The sequence below is a fragment of the Syngnathus scovelli genome, chromosome 14 (assembly GCF_024217435.2).
Source record: "Syngnathus scovelli strain Florida chromosome 14, RoL_Ssco_1.2, whole genome shotgun sequence".
NCBI lineage: Eukaryota > Metazoa > Chordata > Actinopteri > Syngnathiformes > Syngnathidae > Syngnathus > Syngnathus scovelli.
The window spans coordinates 15,224,172-15,246,462 of NC_090860.1; the positions used below are offsets into that span (position 1 = coordinate 15,224,172).

Consider the following 22,291-nt stretch of genomic DNA (forward strand, 5'->3'; position numbering starts at 1 on the left):
GTTGTGACAACCTCAGCCTTCAAGGATATCAAATGCTGCCAGCCTACCCCCCATTGAGAACTCATCCCTTTGGAAAGGAGGAATAAACTACTAATTCAACCTTTGACCCCAGCTCGCTCAGCTCTTCTCTTATCTTGAAGATGTCATTTCTATGATCCTATTTGTCCTATAGCAAAAAGCTGTGATCTGGTCCAGTAATCCCCTCGGTGCCTGAAGAACTGGCACATGAATTAACTATTCATCAAGGTAGTCTCACACTCCGGCAAATGCTCTAATTAACCCGCTTGAAATAGATGGCCAGACCTACATTACTGACACTGCACCCCATTCAGACATATGTACATTGCATCTCAAACAGATGGTGCCACGGGCTATCATAGAGAGAGAGAGAGAGAGAGAGACAGAGAGAAAAATGGACCTTCCTGACCTCATCGTTCATGACGAGAGGTGGCCGGGGTGGAATATGGATGCCCCCATCTCGGGCAAATGTATGCCTATACAGCAATAAGAGAGCAAGCACAAATGCAACAAGGTCACGAATGGTCAAGAAAATCAGTACATAGCATCTGCATGGATTGCTTTTTTCCAACTTTATTGACAATACAAAGGCAAAATGTAGCTAGCGCCTGCCTGCCTGCCTGCAAGGGGAGGCGGTTAGGGTTAGAAGAGAAGAGAAGAGAAGAGAAGAGAAGAGAAGAGAAGAGAAGAGAAGAGAAGAGAAGAGAAGAGAAGAGAAGAGAAGAGAAGAGAAGAGAAGAGAAGAGAAGAGAAGAGAAGAGAAGAGAAGAGAAGAGAAGCTGCCAGTGTCGCTAATGGAACTTTTGTTGCCTAATGCACATTGTTAGCAACGGCAGAGAATCTTCTCCAAAACAGGACACAAAGCGGATCAGCTCCTCAAAGCTGACTTGATGTTCCTCAATGCCAATCTTAACTACAAACAGTTCATGAAGCATTTTTTTTTTTTTTTTTTTCCGTTGATCTTTTTTGAATTGATATTTTGTTGTGCCATTTAAAGTGATCCCATATATTGGTTAACAAGGGACAAGTTAACAAAAAAAAAAACAAGGGCAGACTGAGGACAAACAGAAGTGTTTTTTTCGTCCCTTCGTGTAATGGTTGTCTGTTTCTGGGACAAATGGCAGCGGCGCCGCCGCCTAACCTCGCAATTCGTCCGTTTTGGCAAACGGCTATGGAGGTTAGGGCTTTCCGTTTCCATTTGAGTGTTAATTGTCAACTCAGGTGGTCGACATTTGAAAATGGATGTGGAAATTTCTTCAAAATCAAAATGATTTCAAAACTAGAAACTATTTGATCAAACAGCAGATACATTCACTGTGTTCTTTAAATGGCACAAAATAAAGCGGATTCATAATATTGTTGAAATTGGAAAAACAATCAAAGGATTTCCTGCAAGATAATAACACATCAATGTTCCAATGTACTTGTAATTATTTGCACCAACAAAAGTGGCAAAAAAAGAAAAACAGAGAATGATCCTTATTTATATCTTAGAGAAAGACTCAACTGTGCCATCTGACTTGGGATGAGTTGGACAGCCACCCCTCTTTGAATAATAGCTCGACTGAAAGGAATGCTATCTAAAAAGTCGTCGGCAGAAAATGAAACGTATCATAAACTACAGTCAAGTACACCAATCACTCATTTTTCACATAGCATGGGTTTGTAAGCATATTGCTCAATGATCAATACATTCACATTTTCAAGTCGAAAATAAATGTCAATAAATGCCTCCAATAAGATGGGATGCTTCCATCCGTGCATGTACATCGCATACTTTGTAAATAGGCTTGAAAATAGATTGGTCACACACACACGCTGTTAAATACTACGCTGCAATATTTATCAAATCAACTGTACACGTTTGCTTGACAATTCTTAAAGGTTTGTTGGTTAAATACATCCATGAGTTAGCGAAAAATGAAAATATTTCTAGATTTTTGGCTTCCAGCTCTCACATACGTATGTACCTTTTCCAAGTGAACAACCACCATCAACACGATACTACACTTTGCTGTTCTCCTCATTGTGTCTGCATTGTACATTCAACAAGATCAGATTGTGTGCAATTAGCCAAGCAACCGTGTAGCTTTTAAATGATGCTTTTCTGACAGTCTGAACTTTCCCTGGCTGGCTGGCTGGCTGGCCGGCTGGCTGGCCGGCTGCGTCTTTTGATTCAAATTGATGAGCCGACTGTATGCACGTGGTTAGCATCTTTCTGCAGCAAGGACGTACGTAAGAAGGCAATGGCAAAAGCTAGCTGCAAGATTAAAAGCCAGAGCAAAAACAGGCTTTGATTGTTCAAGCCATCGATTGAGAAAGTTCTTCTTCATTGTTCACCCAGAAGAGGAGGAGGAGGAGGACGGGGACGAGGTTAAAGATGATGACGAAGAAGCGGCAGGCCGGTGCCCGCCAAGTTCACTTCCCCTGCCCTCTGATGATGATGAAAACGATGCCATGTCCTTTTCCTTCTCTTTCCGACTTCCAGTGCACACTGACCTCTGGGCCGGCTTGAACTGCCAGGTCACCTTTTTGGTGGCGCACGAGCGCTCGGCCGAGGCGCCGTCGTCTGCCGAGGCGCCGTCGTCTGCCGAGCCCACGGGAAGCCTCTTTGCTTTGCCCTTTTGCTCTTGTTCGACCGAGGGCTCTTCTGGCGTCTCAGGTTCTGTCGTTTCTCCAAACGAGTCCCAACGGGGTTCCGCCGCCGGCGGCAGTCTTTTGTGTCGGGCCGCCCCGGCGGATTTAGCGCCGCCGGCAGCTCTGGAGGGCCGACTGGGACACGAGTCGGACAAGTCCGAGTCCCAGTCGCTGTCGCCGGCCACCGAGCCGCAACCCAATACGGACTCGTCGACGGGCTCGGAGCCAGAACTTTCGGAATCGGACTCCCTGGAAAAAGAAGAGAGGCGTTTGCAAATTTGCAATCGTCCGACACAATTCGCAGACTTTGCAGCTAGCGCAGCTTTCGAACGTGGCTAGCCAATACACTCCAAATGGAAGGCTTGCATGGGCAAACCAAAAGTACCCAATCAAATCAATGCGGAGCTCTTGAGCATTTGCCACCCAAATGAAAACATGCCATACTACCTGCCGCCACTGTATGACGTTGATCCTTCGGGGCCTAAGAGGAGGCAGGCTGGAGCAGCCAGGTATACAAAGCTGTCAGTACATAAGAAATCTCCTTCTTCTGCTTTTCGGGGGGGGGGCAGGTGAGCCGGCGGCTCCGCGGTGGACTGCTCCAAGTGCCGTTTCCTGCTGCGCTCAAAGTGTTGCACGCGCACGCTCTCTGTCTCAAAGTCTCCGGCCGGGTAATCGGTGACCAGGTTGGAGAGGTCTCGGCGGGGGCCATCTTTTTCTGACACGGCAAGATAAACAAAGCTATCTGCTTGGGCAAAGGGGTCAATGTCACCACTGTCCAGCCCTGAGCTTCGAATTGCCTTGCGATAAGGATCAATGGGATGTTTCAAGGGGGACGGCGGAAGAAGGGGCTCCTCTGCCACGAGGGTAACTTGTCTTCTCGGCCGCGTGGCTTCACACTCAATGGGGTCCGGTGTGGACTCATAAGTGGGAAATGCTCTTCCTGTTTCGTGGCCATCTTTCCCTCTCACTTCATGGTCTCCGCAGACGTTTTCTCGGACGTCTTCGCGAGAGGTGGTGGTGCTGAGCAGCGAGGGATAGCACCATTGGAGTTCGGCGCTCTCCTCCCTGCCCCATTCCTTTAAAGCGCCATCGTCGCCGTCCTTCTCCAGGGATGTATTGCTGCTGCCGAGGTCAGAGCCACTAATTGGCTGGTCGCTGTCAGAGCCAGCCCCTTCCTGACTCTGATTGGATAATGACAGAAAGACGCCGCTGGAGTCCGATTCCAGCGTTAGGTTGGAGTCTGGAGAGCTGTCCTCTTTATTGGGGCTGCAAGAAAGATTGCACCGTTGCTAAGCCATTCAATGTGCTGTGCTGTGCCGTGCCGTGCCGCGCCGTGCTGTGCCGTGGTGTGCCGTGCCGTGCCGTGCTGTGCTGTGGTGTGCCGTGCCGCGCCGTGCCGTGCCGTGTCGTGCTATTCTGTGCCGTGCCGTGCTATTCTGTGCCGTGCCGTGCTATTCTGTGCCGTGCCGTGCTATTCTGTGCCGTGCCGTGCTATTCTGTGCCGTGCCGTGCTATTCTGTGCCGTGCCGTGCTATTCTGCGCCGCCTGGTTGGCACGACGGCCTTTGTGCCAGAACCAAGATGCGGTTTGCTGCACAGTGCCTTCCTTCCAAGTTGAACGGAGGCATCATTTGGAACGTAAAACACTGCGGCTCCCATTACAAAATGAGGAAATGAAAGGAAAAAGCTTCATGTACGGCTTGCAACTTGGACATTGTCATAAACATCAATCGGATCTTTAGCGTGAACATACTGTGCGTGGGTGTAACCACTGAAGACCTTGCAATGTTACAAAGAATAAAAAGAAGACATTCATCAAAAGTGCAATTAGGGCAAAATGTCAATGACTATCCGACGATTGTCAAAAGCTTGTTATTCTTTGTAGGTCAGATGTCGAAAGAAAAGCGACAAGAAAGTCAGCAGCTTAGTCCGTTGCGAACTATTCAAGGGTTGAATCAACAGAAGCGCACGTTTGACACGGAGACCAACCTTGTGGCCACAGTGGACGTCCCAGCAGGAGATTGGAATGACCAGCCCGCAGTGTCCTGCTCTGCGTCAGTAGCCGGGATTAGCATGGAAGTGAATTCCAGACGGACCTGACACTTGCTTCCCAATCCTAGAAAACAGACACAGTTGGTTTGCTTGTTGTTTATTCCACCGGTGTCACGAGCAGTTGTCATGGACATTTCTAACACTCGTGTGGCATACTGATGATGAAAGATACGTATATTGTGCGCCACGGCATTGACATTACGAACGCTCCAAAGATAGTCGGGCGGGAGATTACTCGGAACCATTGACACATTTCATCTCATCCCCGTTTACAGTCAATTCAATTATCATGGACACCGAGAGACCATATAGTAGGTAATGATAAGGGTTATCACTTCTTCCTGGCACTCTCTAGTATAAAAAGACAGTCTTTGGGGAAATACTAAGCCTGTTCCTGCCACCTACTTCCAATGACTTCCAGTGCTACATGATTTCGTTTTTATTCCTTTGTGCTGGGGTTTCAGATCCATTCCCCGACTCAATCTCAGAATTGCAAATAGTTTGCGTTACTCTTCAAAAATCAGATTGTGCCTACCCGTCAAGACGGATCCTTTCTCTCTCTGGGGCCTTGGATGGGTTTGGTACATCTCCTTTTGAGAATCCGGCGACGACGCTCGGTATAAATCCTGGCCGTCCGAATGGCTCCGAGACAGATCCAGGTGCTCCAAGTCCGAATCCAGCTCTCGGGCTCGCTTCTCTAATTCCGACAAGCTGAGCTCCGAGGCTGCCGAGGACGGAGGATGGGAGCCTCCGAAGCCGAGCGGGGGCCGAAGGAGAGGCCAGCGTTGAAGGGAACCCGAGAAAGAATCGCTATCGCCTCCTGCGCCATCATCCCATATAGTGTTGACCATCTGGAGCACTGAATCCCAACTCTCTGTGGTCTGGTGCTCCTCCCCAAAGGATCCTCCTTCTTTGTTGGTGACATGTGGTGCCGGCGCCGCCGGTGCCGCCGCCGGTGCCACCTCCACCACCTCCACCACCTCGAACGTTTGCAACTGCCTACCCTCAACACTTTTCTCTTCCATCTTGTCACTGATGATTTCATCATGCCTTTCATCTTTCTTTGCACTCTCTTGAACTTTTTCTTGGGATTTGATGATTTGGATCTGCTCTCGTTCCACTTCTTCCGCCATTTGTTTTGCAACCGCGGTCTTTGCCTTGACTTGTGTTTCTTTCATTTTACGAGCGCTTTGGTCACTTTCCCCGATGGGATCTTTTCTCTCGTTCACATATCTATTCTCTGTCAGATGGCCTTGTTTCTCCCGGGTTATACACCTTCTGGGATCTTCTAGGTCTCTGTAGACCCTCCAGTGCTCCAGGTTCTGCTCTTTCAGGGATGCTCTGCCCACTAGGTTGGCTCCTTGAACTTGTTCTTGATGGGGGGGCTCTTTTAGTGAGCAGCGGCCCGGAAAAACGCTCACATCTGTCAAAAGCGGGTTCTCCGAGTGGTGGCCCGGACGGAAATGGAGATGGGAGTGCGGCCGGCGCTTTTCTAAGGCCGAGATGACTGACGGAAGCGGCGGAAGGATGGGAAGATTATGGACGGCTCCACCTTGCCGAACGGTTCTCTTTCTCACCATGATTCGACGAGGCCAGGTGGACTCGATGCCTTCGGCGGGGCCCGTCGATTCCAGATCGGCCAGATCTTTCCTGAGTCGTGGGCTGAGCGCCCCGGGTCTCAACCCTGTGGCCGTACCGGGTCGGGACCTGGAACCGGACTTTGACGATTTGGACTTGTGGCTCTTGGATCCTTTTCCAACACGGCTGGCTATATTTGTGCCCGCATCGTCAAGTGTTTGCTCTGGAGCGGCATTTTGGCTTTTATCCACAAGCTCTTGGTCGACCTGGGTATGATGGATGTTGCTGTGGCCATTTTCTTGATTGCCGGTGTCATTCTTACGTTTCTTCTCTATATCCTTAGTGGGTCCCACCTGGAGCGGCGCCCGCTGCTCCCGTGAAGACACGGTCGTGACGTCCTTTTCCAAGTTAGTTTCTAATAGTGCGGCTGGGTCTGAGCTCAAGTGCTCAACATTGCCGGTTTGGTCTTGCGGCGCTTTCTCCACAGGCCTCGGACTTTCTTTCTCAGGTCCCGTGTCAAGAGCCGCCTTCATTGGAAAATCGTATCCGGTTCCAGCATCTGCGTTATCGCCACGCTGTGACGTGGATGGTGGGGTCTCAGCAATGGGCGCGGGTTGAGTGACGCCCCGTCCGAGTTTCGTCGCGCTCCTTTGTCCCTCTCTTGGCACATTGGGCTCCACTTGTGCTCCAGATTGCACTTTTCCTTCCAAATCCCTCCCTCCTGCTCTGGTTTTCACCTGCGAGCCCATTCTTTTCTCAGAGCCATTCTTCAGACTAGCTTTGGCTCCATTCTGACATTTGCTCCAGCTTCCGGCTCTATTTTTGCCATGTATCCCAGTCATGATGTCCGCCTCAGCCACGCTCCCACCTCCAGAGACTAACCTTGGGCCACAAGTAGGCTTGCTTTCAACAAAGCCTGAGCTCACACTGTCGCTTTTCGAAGCCATATCCGAGCCGACTTTGGAACCGGCTCTATTTCGACCCACTGCACCGGTGCCCATCCTTGGAGCGCCGCTCGGTGAGGGTGAAGGCGAAGGCTGGGGAAGTAGAAGAGGGGTCGTGTCCAAGACGTGTTCAGGTTCCAAAAAGACAGAGTCTCTGTCTGAGCGCAGAGGAAGCGGGCGAGCATAGCCAAAGGTCCCAAAAGTGGTTTCCTTCCTCTCCCTTTCTCTTGCTCGCTCTCTCTCCAGTCTCCCTCTTTCCCTCTCCCTTTCCCACTCTCGCTGAGCCCAGCCTCTCTCCATCTCCCTCTCCCGCTCCCTTTCCCACTCCCGCTCTCGCTCGCCACAGCCCCACCCACCTTGCTCCCTCAGGTCCTGCTCAAGGTCATGAGCAGACAGTTGGACCAACGGAGCTCGGTAGGGCGAACGGCGAAGTTCGTGGGGCGGCGACATCCTCAGGCTCTGGCTTTGCGAATAGTGCCTGGGTTGTATCACGTGAGGAGGCGAGCAACGTAGACTTTGAGATTGACTAGGGCGAGCTTTGGCAGGTGAGAAGAAGACTGGCGTACGATAGCCAGATGAGAGCGGCGAGCCAGAGAAGGGGGAGATAAGAGGGGACGCCAGCGAGGAAGACGGCCCCCCTGGGTGACCATAGTGTGCTGGGTTCAAACATCCCCCTCCTGGGGCCATCACGTCATTTGGAGTGATGTCCAAACATTCCAGGTGTTGCTGAGGTGTGACAACTTTCCAGGAGTGACGGCCATCTCTGCTTTTGCTACTGTCCGCGTGATGAGGGTGATAGTGATGGTGGTGCCTTTTGGACGACGACGACGACACCGCCGGCGCTGAGAAGGCGGACACGGCCGGAGAAACCGAGCGGTTGTTGAAATGTCCGGGCGAAGGACAGCCACCGCCGGCGTCAATATCCTGGACTCCCAGTTTCAGGGAATCGTAGATGGCTCGTTCGTCGAGGCGGCGAACAAACGAGGGGTTTGGAGTTAGAGCGCAAGGCTGAGGGTCAAACATTTCGGCTTGGGATCTGCTCACCCTAAGGGAGCCGCTGGCAGAGTAGCTGAAGCTCCCTTCGCCTCCGGCATCACGTCGGTGGTGCTGCTGCTGCTGCTGCTGCTGCTGCTGCTGCTGGTGGTGGTGGTGGTGGTGGTGGTGCTGCTGCTGCTGTTGATGGTGGTGGTGAGGGTGGCTGTCAATTTGTTGATTGATGCACATGGTATCGTAGATGGAGCGTTGAGGCACGTAGCCGTCGCCGTATCCCCCTTCCGTCATCACGTCTCCACCTCTCACTTCTCTTTCCAAAACGGCATGTTTCTCCAGGCAACAAGAGCTCTTCCTGAAGCAGCCTGGGCGGCTAAGTGGTTTGCCCATGTTTTGTTGGAAGCTCGACGGTGGGAAGGGTGGACGGGAGACACGGGGGAAGTGTGAAGCGTCAATTGTGAAGTCTTTTCTTCCACGAGATCTGAAGAAAGAATGCGGAGAGTCGCCAGTTGCGTCTTAATCCGCCAAATTGTTAGAAAGGCAGGCACAGAGCATGGTGGAGCCAGTCAAAGCTTCTCCTCATTCTTGCACTATTTGTTGACTTGAGTCATCCATCTGTGGAAAACAAACAAAGATGACGCTGCTCACCATGTCAACGTCTTTGTGGGCAACCAATCACACGTTCAGATATTGGCCAAACAGCAAGGGGGGGAAAAAAACAACACACACACAAAAAAGACCACCATCAATGACATTCAAACGGAGCTATCGTTTCTTGTCCCGCTTGGGGTGGCTTCTGCCTCCCTCCACGCACATCAGCCAGGTAGCCATATTGAATTGGGCTACTCCAATGTAACTCCTTTTCTCTTCATATTCAACTCAGTGAAGTCACCTCAGTATCACAAAGCCCAGTACACACGAGTAACTTATGTTTAGATTTCTCAACAAAATGACAAACATAGTACAAGAAAGATAAAGTGGCATGACAAGGCACTTAGCTTCGTGTAAGAAAGGCATTGAGCAGGTGTTGTATGCTGTGGAGCAGCAGCACGTTTGACCGAGCGGGGCGGGACGGGACGTGGACCCGGACCCGGCTGGCCCGCCAACACCCAAATTCACCAATAATTGACGCCCGCTGAAATGCATTGGGGAATGAAAGACAAATTTCAAGCCAAAACATTCCTCAATAGGTCGTGGGGTCCAATCCGAGCTTCGGCCTTCCCGTGTGCCCTGCGATTGGTTGGCTGGCGACCACTTCTGGGTGTCCCTCGCTTACTGCCTGAAGTCAGCTGGGATAGGCTCCCTCGCAAAGATAAACGTAGCAGGGGGAAAAAGAAATAACAAAACAGAAATGGATGAATATCCTCATTTATAATTCTATATATATATATATATATATATAATAGGCACTGTACACATATAAATTCACCTGCATCAAATCTTTTTCCATTTCCCAAAAATTCACTGCATCTTTGTGTTTCTGTCCCCCCTGCATCTCAGCATCCCTATTTCATCAGTGCTCCTGCCACCTGCTCTATTTCCTCTGGACCACGGAAACCCTTAGCAACACGCTCAGAATCTCTCTTGTTCTTCCAGCCCATTCTGTGAATGCATTGCCTTTTATGCATGCGCAATTGTTTTTCCTTACCAGATTGCATCTGTGCCGTGCCGTGCCTCTTATTGATGCGTTTCACATCTTGATCGGTGCTTTTCTCTTTCAGTAGCTTGTATTCTTCTCCTGCTCTCCTGCTCTCTCCTGCTCTCTCTCTCTCTCTACTGTGAATCATGCCTTCTGTCAGAGGAAGGTTTTTTTTTGACAAGCACACTCTCTGCCAACCAACACACCAACGCAAAGCCTCCTCCTCCTGTGCCCTTCTCTCTCTCTCTCTCTCTCTCTCTCTCTCTCTCTCTATGTCCCTCTTTCCATGCAGCTCCTCAATTCAACATCTCTCGGCCACTCTCTCTCTCTCTCTCTCTCTCTCTCTCTCTCTCTCTCTCTCTCTCTCTCTCCCATTTACAGCTCCAGGGTTAGAGCAACTTTCCCTCTCTTTCTCTCTTGCCTTTTTTAATATTTCACCCTTCATAATAATATTGCACTTCTCGTTCAATTATTAATCTGTGATTTATCGATTCTACTGTACTATCTTCTGTGTTTTATTTTCCAATGTGCTTTCAGATTTAGATTGACCTGATAGCGGGGTACCATTGGGGAAAACGCCATGCATATTAGAATGGAAGTAACAGGATACTATCCATCAATCTATCAATGGATCAATCGATGGACCTACCTACCTACGTACCTACGTACCTACGTACCTACCTACCTACCTACCTACCTACCTACCTACCTACCTACCTACGTACCTACGTACCTACGTACCTACCTACCTACCTACCTACCTACCTACCTACCTACCTACCTACCTACCTACCTACCTACCTATCTACCTATCTATCTATCTATCTATCTATCTATCTATCTATCTATCTATCTATCTATCTATCTATCTATCTATCTATCTATCTATCTATCTATCTATCTATCTATCTAACAGTCTTATGCACTTGTCTCCATCCCTCTTGCATAGCCCCCCCCCCCCTCTCTCTCTCGGCTTGGCCTCTACCTCCCACTCTTCACCTCAACATTAATGCAACATGCATCACTGTGGAGGCGGCGGTAGTTAGGTAGTTAGTACAGGCAGCAGCAGCGGCGGCGGCAGCAACAAGATCCACATGGCAACGGCTGCATCCGAGCAACATGAGCTTGATTTGAAGGATAAACTATCACTCCATGATTTCATGAATCACCACAGGAACACTGAGACATTTGTCAGACACTTCATTTTAGCATCCTAAGCCAAGTGCTAATGGTAGCAATACAGAGTATGACATCGCATCTTTGGATTACTGATGATGAACCATGACAAATGTCATCTTTCAACCATGACATTTATCATGAAAGTGCAATGTGGCAAATTAGGGGGGGTCTGTATTGGCCAAGTTTTGTGGACATAGTAGATCAGTTTCCGCCATTGGTCTTGGGGTTCCGGTTGCGGAAATCAAAAATCAAGTCTCCTTCAGGAAATCAACGTTATGGGGACTTCCACTGACTAGTCACTTCAGCCAGCGCTCACCTTATATACGTAGAATGAACATTTTAGCAGCTCACACTGAACGCAGATGAACAAAAGTACTTTTCTCATCATCAACTATCCCATAAAAACGAAAATCATGTATTTCCAAATATTTGGATTCGACTAAATGAGTGCATTTTTCTGACTCTTTGCTCCACCCGGCGGCCGTTAGCTGTAGGTGGAAATCACGCAGCCAGACTGTGAGCATGCATGAGTCACGCGCTGCTGTTTACACAGGAAGCAGCTGCACAGTCAACATGCTCACTTCACATGCAAGTGTAGCTTGACAGCACCGGCTGCAATGGCAGTACACAAGAGTAGCCAGCCTGCTTGTGTATTTCACTTGCATCACTTTTAGTTATGCTTGCAAAGCTCGTCTCGAATAACCAGTGTTCCTCAGAACCTCTTGGAGATCATCAGAGCAGCGGAAGCAGTAGTTCAGAACGACAAGCAATTGGTTATAACCAGTTAAAAAAGGAAGCAACGTAATTGGAAATGATTAGGGTGCGTCACATTTGTTGAGGCGAGACAGAAACATGAAGTTTTACATTCCACTGTGTAAGCTTGGAGCCATCTGGAAGCCTTTAAAGGAAGGAGGGAGGGAGGGAGGAGACAAGGTAGAGCCTGGACAACCAATATAGATGTATATGCACATATGTACATACATAGATAGTGCTTGTGCGCGAACGTGTGAGACCATGCCTTTGATTTAGCGCAATGAGAGAAGAAGCTAAAGCACGACATGCACTAGTATGATATACTACGTCATTAATGAAAAAGTGCAGAGGAAAGTTGACCACAGTTGTCAGCCCCTTCCTGTCTTACAGCTCAGGAAGTTGAGGCCAAAGCTGCCACATCGAGATATTTTCCCCTGATTCAGTCCTGCTTGACTAAACAGGGGGAAGAACCAGGCAGAGAGAAGGCGGGATTTGGGTAAAGCCGAGAGCAAACACAAAAAGGAGAAGGAAAGTGACTGAGTACACTCCAACAGTCCCTTTGAGAAGTTATGATGGAAGCCAGCGTTGATTCTCAGGAAACAGGGTGAGTTTGGAACCACTGAGCCTTTTTGGACAAATCTAGCACAAGTGGACGAAGGCGAGGGAAGGGAAGGAAGGACTAGTCGGGGGTGGAAGTCAACAAGCCACAGTTGGAAAAACAGATGTGGCTAGCTCGCTCGCTCGCTCGCTATCTAATAAATAGGTCAACGCTTCGAGATTCCTCTTGTTTCATTTGAATCTGGTTTGCCTGACATCGCTCGGGTTAGTATGTCGTAAGTAGTCTCTGGCAACTTTATGCTGAACTTGATTTGCCGAGAAAATATGCAAGCCTGTCTGCCACATGCCAACAACAACTTTGCTGGTAGCGTAGGCTATTGTGAAAAAAAACACAACTGCAAGTGGCCTGTTTGAAAATTCAAAGGCTTCACTGTTGGAAATATGAACATCATTCTTACTGCGTGCGTTGAAAAATGCTGAGAGCTGCATATCACTAAGCGAGACGTCATCGATGCAGTTTCATTTTTCAAACGAGTTGCCATGTTTTTTTTTTTTTTGTTTTGTTTTTTTTTTGTGAAAAGTTTCCTACCAACAATGAATGACAGCACACTGAACCTCTATCGATAGCGCTTGAAATAGTTGTCGATGTTTTGAGTAGCTGTTGTGTCTTAGGCAAACCAATCAGTGTCCTCCCTCATCCAGCCCGTGCTGCCAAAAGAATTTCATTGCCATGACTACCCGGCCGGGGCAGAGCTAGGGCGTCGCGTCGCGTCCAACTTGCATGTTCTCTCTCTCGCACGGCTGAGGAGAATATAGCAGAGACAACGTGAGTGACATTTTCAATCGGCGGCGAGTGCTCACAACGCTCTTGCTCACAACGCTCTTGCTCACAACGCTCTTGCTAATACTAATTGCTGCAAAAAGACATTCATTCGCTTTGCTCTGTTACTAGTGCCTGTCAGGAATCCTTTCGACTTGTTCGACAGTGAGCGTCACAAATCGAACGAATCGTTGTATTAACAATGATGGTCCTTGTTACACTACGTGGTACATTTATTGTCCCTTTGCCCGACTCAGTCAGACATGATAGGTAGTACATTTAATACCAACACTGACATGGTTCAAATCGAAGGGCTAAGTAGAGCTCCAATAGAGTCATAGGGAGTCATTGGGGAGTCATGTGATCGGCTGATCTTTCTGCTACTCTTATAAAGAAGAAGAAAGATTGTTGTTGTTAAGATGGCCATTTTGGGACGCCAGTGCGTTTCGCGTTCTTGTCATTTGGAGAGGGAACTTGAAGCATAAACCTGTCTGCGTTGCTCACCCCTTTTGCTCGGCAGGAAAGGAGCAAAGCAAAGCAAACTGTTATCAAAAAGGGATTTGAAGTTGTCAGCACGGAATGTCTAACCTTGTGTTTGTCCTTGACAGGCAAACTCCCACTCTGACAGCAGCAGCAGCAGGAGCAGGAGCAGCAGCACACAACACTTGCCCCAAGCCGTGTCGGCCCAGGCCTCCCGCTCCCGCCGTCAAGTCCTCCCAAATCCCTTCTCGACCTCCTCTCCCTCCGCCCACTTTGATGTGTAAAGCCGCCGCCGCCGCCCCGCCCGTTCCAGCTCTCCCACCGCCTCTCTCGCCGACCCCACACACCGTGTCTCCTTTGCTTCTCCTGGAGAGTTCCATCAAAGCTGAGCGTGCTCCCTGCTTAGCTCCTCTTCCCTCAGCCCCAGCCCAGGCAGCGCCAGCCCCAGCCCCAGCCCAGGCAGCACCAGCCTCTTTCCCCTCGGCCCTGCCTTCTCCCCCTGACATCTTACCAGTCTCGCCAACGTTGAGCCTTATAGATCTCTTGGTGGGGAGCACATCTGTGTGGCTTACCAAAGGACTTCGCCAAGAACAAATCAGCAGGATCCTGCGAGAGGAGGCTGCAGGGGTGAGGAGACACTCTCACACACATTTTGAAGATAGGCAGAAATGGGGCTTTCCTGACATTTAAGGAGGGAGGGAGGGAGGGAGGGAGGGAGTGAGGGAGCGGCAACAGAAAAGGCTTCGTTTAGTCGGCGCCACTTGTGGTCTGGCAGGTGCTGCTGGTATGGGTGGAGGTGGAGCGAGGTCACATTTGGAAACAAACACAAGAAGCTTCAAGCCAAGTCTAAAATTGACTGAACATAGCAAGTGTCCAAAGGAGACAAATAACCCATGGCTAAATTTGACTCGGTCAGAATCCAAATCAAGTTTCTCCAGCTGGCCTTCCTTTCTTGCTTGCTTCCATCCGTCCATTGCATTGTTTAACATCTATCTGCTTGCAGGTCTTTCTGGTCCAGAGCTCAGAGGAGCAATGTATGACGCTGTCGGTGCGCCTGCCCGATGAGCAGGAAGTCGTGCCCATCCGCGACCTGGAGGTCAAACAGCACAAGACGTGTAGGTGCTCCTTAATGTCGCTGGAGCCCCGTCGAGAGCGTAGCGCTCACACAAGCGCACTGTGATTGTTCTTCCGCAGTTCTTCACTTAGATGGTTCGGCTCTGCTCTTTGATGACATCTACAAACTCGTCTCCTTCTACTGTGTCAGCAGGTGACGCGCGCACGCACACGCGCACGCGCACGCACACGCACACGCACAGACCGACAGACTCAACGATCGTGAGCTGCTATAGACACAATTGTTGAATTGGTGAACAAAGCTGGTCCTTGTTTGCAAAATGGCTGCCACACGCTGGCAATTCAGATAAGAGCTCCTACTGCTGTATTGGAAGGGCAAGAAAGGAAGAGGCATTTGCGGAAAAGGCAACGTGCGCCACGCAGCCGTTGCTTGACTTGACATAAGATGTTGAATCCAATCAGGGACATCCTGGCTGCCCCACTCAAACTCCCGCAAGGCATTTCAATGGCAACGGAGAAAGAGGAGCTGGAGATCATCTCTGCTATGGGTGCAGGTATGTGTCCCATCGTGTTGTATACATTTGGGGGAGATGGAGAGATAGACTTGGGATTGAATCACGTCAACAGAGACGGACGGTCTTGAATTGGAACGGATCAGCTCACACGTTCTTCTTCAAATGTATTCGATTTCTTGCTTCTTGGACAGGAAGTAGCCAAAACGGGTCAAATCATCTTCCCCGTCCGACGAAAAGAACGGTAGCTTAAGAAGACAAAGCGTTGCTAAATCTGACAATCCGCAATATCGCCTTTGCTTCCTCTATTTTGGGGACGATTCGTTCTGCAGTATTGCAATGATGCACACGTCCTAGCTATGACACATTTGTCATTCTATGGATTGCAGACTTTTGGACATCAGATATGAACCAGAAGACAACAAAGCAGAATCTTCTGGATCCCAACACGGTTCATTTGTATATCAACCCCATCACCCTGGCAGAGACACCAAGCAAGCAGCCAAAAGAAATACTGATCGACACCCCGAAAAGCATCATCTCCTACTTGCTCAATGGAGAATCCAATCAGAAGGAAAAGACAGAGGTTAAGAGCACCTCAAACCAGGACACCAAATTCAAGCGGCCTCCTCCCAGGCCCCCCAGTCTGGGCGCAGCGGGATCGGGCTCCGGGATGGGCCTGCTTTTCTCCACGGAAAAAAGCTCTTTTGCAGCTGAAAGGCCGGGGGCGGGGGACAAAGAAGACAGGAAGACAGCGCTGACATCACCTCCTCCATCAAGACCTCCCGTCCCCTCCCTGCGTCCTGCTCCTCTGCGCCGCGCTTCCTCCGGGAATAGCCCGGATGCTGGCGACAAGGGCCCAAAAGGACGACGACGAGAGGGAGAGAAAACGGGCGCCGCGGCCCAGGGCGGAGGAGTGTCGAACGCGCCAGGTGGAGAAAGCCAGGACAAAGAAGAGGACAAACGGGACATTTTAGCCGAGAGACCCGCTCGACCCGTACCTCAGCCAAGGAAGAAAGCGCCCTCGCCTGACAATAGTGCCGCAAAAGTAGGGCCGCAGAGGCCGGACGTGTCACTGTACTCTCCTCAAGGGGGCGCCGTGCTCGGAGCAGATGGCGATTCCTGCTCTAACAGCAGCACTGAAGAAGAAGAAGGAGGAGGCGGAGGAGAGACAAACCAGGAGCAAGATCAAAACCACAAGTAGGTCAACTCCGAAACAGCATGTGTGTCATTTGTGAACTTTTGAAAATGACCTGCAAAGTGAGAGGAAAGCTGAGAAATGATTTGCATTTTCTTTCTGCACATCAATTGTTCCCTTGTTAGAAATGTTGCAAATGAGTGCATGGACTAACTTTGGCGTTGCCCCTTTTCTTTTTAGTAAGCTGTCAGAAAACGGCGGCAGCAAAATGACGCGGACGCCAACCACCGTCATGTTGGGCAAAGCTCGTTCGCGCCTGTCTACCGTTATTACCGGCCTCATCAGTCACGACCGTCGCCTCTCGCAACGCATCGTGGAGCTGGCTCGAGACCCGCTCAGCTATTTTGGCAACCTGGTAAACGCTCGAGCTTCGGATGGAATGACATTGCCCAAACTGAAACGAGTTGCCGTTTGAAGGTGAAAGACCACCGAGCGTTCACCCTCGAGACCATGTCCAAGCACTCCACCTCCACTGAGCTCTTGCAAGAGATCAGGCAGATGATGACTCAGTTGAAGAGTTACCTGCTGCAAAGTACCGAACTGCAGGCCATGATGGAGCCGCAGCACCAATATTCGCAAGACAAGCTGGGTATGCCGTACGTATGTATGGAGGAGTGGCGGCTTTTTCGTTTTGTTTGGTTTTGTTTGGTTTGGTTTGGTTTGGTTTGGTTTGTTTTGTTTGGTTTTGTCCATCCACGATATGGAGAAACGATGAAAAGGCTGATTTGTGACCCCGCAGAGAGCATCGTGGAAGCGGCTCTATGTAAGAGTGTACTGAAGCCACTGAAGGAGCCCGTTTACGGCAGTCTGAAGAAGCTGCACACCGACAATGGCAGTCTTCAGCAGCTGGCACACAACCAGGCACGGCAACATACGAGTAACATAAGTGACACGCGCTCTGCTGGCGCCGCCGCTAAGGTCGTCCGTGCAATTGTGCGTGTATTAGTCTGCAGTTCTGGGCAGTACCACCACAGCTTTGGGAGTCACCACTGCCGTCCCAGAGGCCCCAGCGATGGAGAAGATTAGCGTCAAACTCAGTAATCTGCACCTCGAATACTCTCCTCCAAAGAAGATTGAGTTACTGCTGAAGGCCTGTAAAATCATCTATGACTCCATGTCTGTCAGCTCTCCAGGTAAGTAAGGGCTTCAAAATGTACTTACACATTCTTGTCTGTATACGAGGCATTGTCGGACGGAATACAAAGAATTTCTTTTCTTTGTTGAGCCTAGGATTCCATGCCTTCCTTCCTTCCTTCCTTCCTTCCTTATTTTGCTGTCGTATTCTTTTAGTATCAAGGTAGCGCACTTCTCGTATTACCCGCACTAGCGGGAAGCGCACGTAATGAAATAAAGGAAGGTGCTGAGCGACCGCATGATTTGACAGGGCGGGCCCACGGAGCTGATGACTTCCTGCCTGTAATGATCTATGTCCTGGCTAGATCTAATCTGTCCGATTTAGTGCTGGACGTGGAATACATGATGGAGTTGATGGACCCCACGCTAACAATAGGAGAAGGTGCAGCATCTGTTCTCTTTCACAAACTATTTGCTCCCTCCGTGACCCCCCCCCCCCCCTGATCGTTTCGACGTGTTTATTCCTAGGCTCCTATTATTTGACCACCACGTACGGCGCTCTGGAGCACATTAAGACTTTTGACCAGCACAAGTCAGCACCGCGTCAGTTGAGCAGGGAGATTCAGGACTCCATCCAGCGCTGGGAGAGACGACGCACACTCAACCAGGAATGTTTGGAACAAAGATGTGTTCAGGTATACCTGCTCTTAGCTTCTCAAGCACCACTTTAGGCTATACCCAGCCAGCCAGCCAGCCAGCCTGCCTGCCTGCCTGCCTGCCTGAACCTGCCTCTCTCCCAAAGACAACTGCGACATGTCAGAGAGGTGACATTGGTCCGCGCTTCTGTTGGTTTAGGCCAGAGCTTGCAGACTCAAACTTCGCCGTCGTCATAACAACAGCTCGAGTCAAACGCTTGGTTATTCCAACAGATTAACATCGGCGTCTTGCCGAATGGACGGAGCAGCTTGAAAAGACTCATTCCACATGTTGTCTCCTTTGTGCAGGAATTCTTGACAGTGTGCTGTCCTGACATTGGAAGTAACCCCAAAACGTTTGGCATCCTTCCCGCCACCACAGTCCTAGAGCTGACTGAACAATGTGCCGCACGTTTCGATCGAGGTAGATACTACATAACGATAAGAATACGTCTATACGCAGAGCAGCTCTTCGTGTTACTATGCTCGAGCGTAATGGTGTGACGGCTGGGCTAAATCCTTCCAGATTCCCACATCCTCAGCATCTACCAGGACGGGCTTCGTCGGCCCCTGGCACCTACAGACTTGGCACTGAGTGTGAAGAACAAATGTCAACCAGGAGCATATTGCTTCCTCTATCACCCCGTGGACTATCGCTCACCAGTCCAGCAGGCCTGGGTCGGGCGCACCTGCCCCGCCGTCCCGCCTCCGAGACCACCGCAAAGCGCGCTCCAAAACATTTCAGATACGGAAAATTCAGAAGAAGACGGTTGTCTGATTAGCTGGTAATTGCTTCAATAGCGCCGCAGCGCCAGCTACTGTTGGTGGGTGGTGAAAGATGGAAAATTTGCTTCCACCTGCTGCTGCCTGGAACCATTTGGTCTGTCATGATCCATTCCCGCCACTCTTTTAGGAATCGCATAAGTTATGAACGAGTCTTCATTTTGAATTCGCTACGGTTTGGCCATTGCAGACAAAAGGCCCTCGAAAGGGAAAGCCGTGCGGACGCTTGCCGCCGCTGTATCGGCCGTGGCTCATTATTCAAGTCCACGCCCAAGCAAGCATTCCAAACGACAAACTTCCTGCGTCGTGCTCATTGAAAAGCAAATAATTTGGTCAAAGATGGATGTTTGTCTTCTGTCAGCCGGCCAGTCAGCCCCCTGTCCGTGCAATGCTCAAAGATAGGAGGAGTAGTAGATGAGAAATGATCTAGAAATGGGGTCTGGAACTCCTTTTTGTAAAAGCCTGCAATGCAAGCTTCGTGGTTTTGTCCACGTCGTTGATGTTTCATCAGGCTGAGACTGCGTTTGGGGATCATCTCCAAAAGACAATAAACAATTGAAAAAAGGAGAACAATTCACTTTTTGGAGATTTCAATGTCAGATGAGACTCTCACCAATAATAAGAGACTTGATTGCAATTGTGACACAAGTACAGATTTGCAGTCTATCCATCCATCCATCCATGCATCCATCCATGCATCCATCCATGCATCCATCCATCCATGCATCCATCCATCCATGCATCCATCCATCCACCCACCCATCACTGCATTGGCTTCTCGTCTCCAGTGCCATCTGCGCCCAAGCCAGGTAAATGTCATTTGGAATGTAAAGATGTTTACGGCGGGATCAACACCAGTTCGTCCAATGTGCCAATCATGTCCTGGAGCTGCATCCTTTTGGCCAATCTCTGTGCGTTCCTCGCCTCCAGCAGCTTTCTCTCCGTTTGGGTAAGCAGTCCTATGACCTGATTCACTTGAAGCTCGTCTGCTTGCTCAACTGGACCGTGAAAACGTGCGACCCTTTTACCAGCCTGGAATCTGCTGCGGTACGCTCGGGAGACGCAAAACACTGGCGACAAAGACTCCGTGTGAGGGAAAGTGTCCGTGCTACTCTGAAGTCTCCCACTTGGGTCCTTAACGTCCCCTGTCTCCGTCTTCTGTACTTTCTGTTGGGCGGGATAAAGGACAGCAAAGTTTCAAAATGGGAATTTGTCTCGTAATTGGATGGCTTTGATCATTGTAATTGCCTTTTGTATATTCCATCCTCTTGTATCAATTGTGTCCATTAGAAAATAACGTGGCAGCGGTAGGGAAGCACTCGACGCTAATGTCGCGCGTTACGTACTATATGCTATCACAACGCACGTGTCATCGAGCACCTGCACTCTCTTCAGTTTCAGCAGTACGCGGTCCACTTTTTCCACAGCCCGTTGTCCAGGGTGGGCCGCGGCCGCCCTCGTGCGCGAAGGCATCTCAGTGGCGCTGCCAGCGTCTTTCTCGTGGTAATCCATGACGCTGTCCTACATGGACACAGACACGCTTTGTGTCTTTGCTTTGCTACTCCCACCAGGGCTCCAGTCAATCCAACTCACCATCCAGGTCCAGAAAACATTCTCCACCTGCTTCCACTTTAGGTACAACTCAAAGAGGTCACAAAGTTCCTGCACACCAGTGCACATCTAGAAAGACAAACAACGGCATAGCGCAGTACGTACGATTGGGTTGACGACGAGCTCCGTTTAGGAGTAGCTAACACGTTGAAGAATTGACATGATGTTGTAATTCAGGCACACACCTCACGCAGCGCAGCGCAGCTTTGACCCGGGGAAGATGACCGAGAAGGTTGGCTGGCAGACAAAAGCTGAAAGGTACGAAAACATGCGCTCATCTATCGGTCGTACGCAGTCTGCGCATTTGGATTGACGTCACAACGATTGCAGCATCTCAAGTCAATGACTTCCGGCTCACGTGAGCAGCAATTGCGTGTGGCACTGCGGGTCGTTATTCTTGTCAAAGTGCAATTTCAACTGCAAGATGACAACGTCCTCACAGCATGTAACAAGGAGGCTCGCTCATCCTGCACGGGCATCAGCATGCGCCCCTGGTGTCTCAGGCTACCAGTGAGCCACTCAAGTCTTCTCACCGAGTTGCACTCGACCAGGGGCTCCCGAGGGAGCTGGACTTTCATCTAAAAACACAAAAAACAAGAGCTCCTATGAATGAAATGTAACCAAGTGAATGCATGGGCTATTCACATTGGAATTGTATCGCTTTGAAGCCTGAAAGGTGGCAAGGTTCAAGGGGGCCTCCTCATTTTGCAGGCCGCTGCCTACTTGCTCCTCAGGAGTGGTTCAAACTCACGGTGAATTCCATTGAGTAAAGCTGAACGTGTTTGGACTGAAGTACTGACTGGCATGTGCAAATGATGACCGACTGTGCTGGTCAGACTCACTCACAAGTATGGGAGGGACAAGTGTCTTGTCCAGCTGTTGCACTCGCTGGCTCAAACGTTTCTCCAGCATTCCAGCGGCAAGCAGCCAGCCGAGCGCCACAAGGAGTTCCCGGCTGGAGACTCCTCGCACCTGGCTTCCGTACATCCAGCCGGCATAGTAACCACTCCTCCACAGCCCTGTGCTCACCAGCATCTTGCACTCAGGGGTGACTACACAGTACAGACATGACGGAGGAAGGAAAACCTTCATCAGCGACATTCTGATTGCGGGAGAAGGTTAGTCCTGTTTCTTCCACTTGATTGTGAGACTTGAGATGCCCAACACTCACGAAGGGAAATCCTGCAACTCACCATTTTTCAACTGTGCGCAGCCAGCCGTAGCCGTGGACAGAGTACTTGTCTGCAGGATATTGGCTAGTAGCTGCCAGATTTGATCCTCCTGGAAAACAAAGAGACCCAAATGCATGTAGTATGTGATACCAAGGAATAACACTGCTCGCGTGGGTGCAAGAGTTCTTCTTCGGTGTGGTGTCTACCACTTACTTACCACATTGACTTCGCCGAACTTTGCCCGTCTAAAGGTCTCCGGCGAAGGGACATATTGGAGTCCTGTGGCCGTCAATAAACGACACAAAATTCCAATCACCCCCTTTACCTCCACACTGGCTTTATGACGCTGCATTGCAACACAGAGCAAATCATTTGATCCATTCCACTGATGCTTAGCGCATTGCGGTGCAAAAGACGATGGAGACGGCGTGTCGTCACTTCCTCCTCCTTTCAAATGTTTGTCTCGTTGGGCGTTGTAAAGAGCATTACTGCCACCTGGCGGACGTAAGCATGACACGCGCTTTT

The 22,291-nt window shown here is 50.0% G+C and overlaps 3 protein-coding genes across 8 annotated transcripts; 1 reads left to right on the top strand and 2 right to left on the bottom strand.

Moving 5' to 3' along the window:
• Nucleotides 1-567: 567 nt before the first annotated feature.
• LOC125980831 (uncharacterized) lies at nucleotides 568-10,147 on the bottom strand. Of its 5 annotated transcripts, none has more exons than XM_049740363.2 (5): nucleotides 9,867-10,145; nucleotides 5,242-8,833; nucleotides 4,644-4,770; nucleotides 3,103-3,921; nucleotides 568-2,904 (listed from the first exon to the last, which is right to left on the bottom strand). In XM_049740363.2, the coding sequence occupies exons 2-5, from the start codon at nucleotides 8,606-8,608 to the stop codon at nucleotides 2,355-2,357; spliced, it is 4,863 nt and encodes a 1,620-aa protein (XP_049596320.1). In that variant the 5' UTR covers nucleotides 8,609-8,833; nucleotides 9,867-10,145; the 3' UTR covers nucleotides 568-2,354. The 5 variants fall into 5 exon arrangements, with proteins under 5 accessions (XP_049596320.1, XP_049596318.1, XP_049596317.1 ...); XM_049740361.2 differs by having other exon boundaries at nucleotides 5,242-9,517; XM_049740360.2 differs by having other exon boundaries at nucleotides 5,242-9,521.
• A 1,803-nt stretch (nucleotides 10,148-11,950) lies between these two features.
• Nucleotides 11,951-19,556, top strand: rin3 (Ras and Rab interactor 3). The gene is made up of 15 exons (XM_049740379.2): nucleotides 11,951-11,969; nucleotides 12,251-12,393; nucleotides 13,776-14,274; nucleotides 14,651-14,762; nucleotides 14,842-14,914; nucleotides 15,184-15,275; nucleotides 15,623-16,433; nucleotides 16,612-16,786; nucleotides 16,849-17,020; nucleotides 17,171-17,292; nucleotides 17,378-17,564; nucleotides 17,816-17,947; nucleotides 18,034-18,200; nucleotides 18,510-18,624; nucleotides 18,727-19,556. Exons 2-15 carry the CDS (start codon nucleotides 12,359-12,361, stop codon nucleotides 18,987-18,989), a joined length of 2,955 nt encoding a protein of 984 aa, XP_049596336.1. The 5' UTR covers nucleotides 11,951-11,969; nucleotides 12,251-12,358; the 3' UTR covers nucleotides 18,990-19,556.
• On the bottom strand, nucleotides 19,557-22,214 carry tedc1 (tubulin epsilon and delta complex 1). Of its 2 annotated transcripts, none has more exons than XM_049740391.2 (8): nucleotides 21,984-22,214; nucleotides 21,788-21,875; nucleotides 21,441-21,646; nucleotides 21,035-21,172; nucleotides 20,780-20,845; nucleotides 20,577-20,663; nucleotides 20,350-20,504; nucleotides 19,557-20,150 (listed from the first exon to the last, which is right to left on the bottom strand). In XM_049740391.2, the coding sequence occupies exons 1-8, from the start codon at nucleotides 22,116-22,118 to the stop codon at nucleotides 19,955-19,957; spliced, it is 1,071 nt and encodes a 356-aa protein (XP_049596348.1). In that variant the 5' UTR covers nucleotides 22,119-22,214; the 3' UTR covers nucleotides 19,557-19,954. The 2 variants fall into 2 exon arrangements, with proteins under 2 accessions (XP_049596348.1, XP_049596347.1); XM_049740390.2 differs by having other exon boundaries at nucleotides 20,364-20,504; nucleotides 21,984-22,212.
• Between the last annotated feature and the right edge of the window lie 77 nt (nucleotides 22,215-22,291).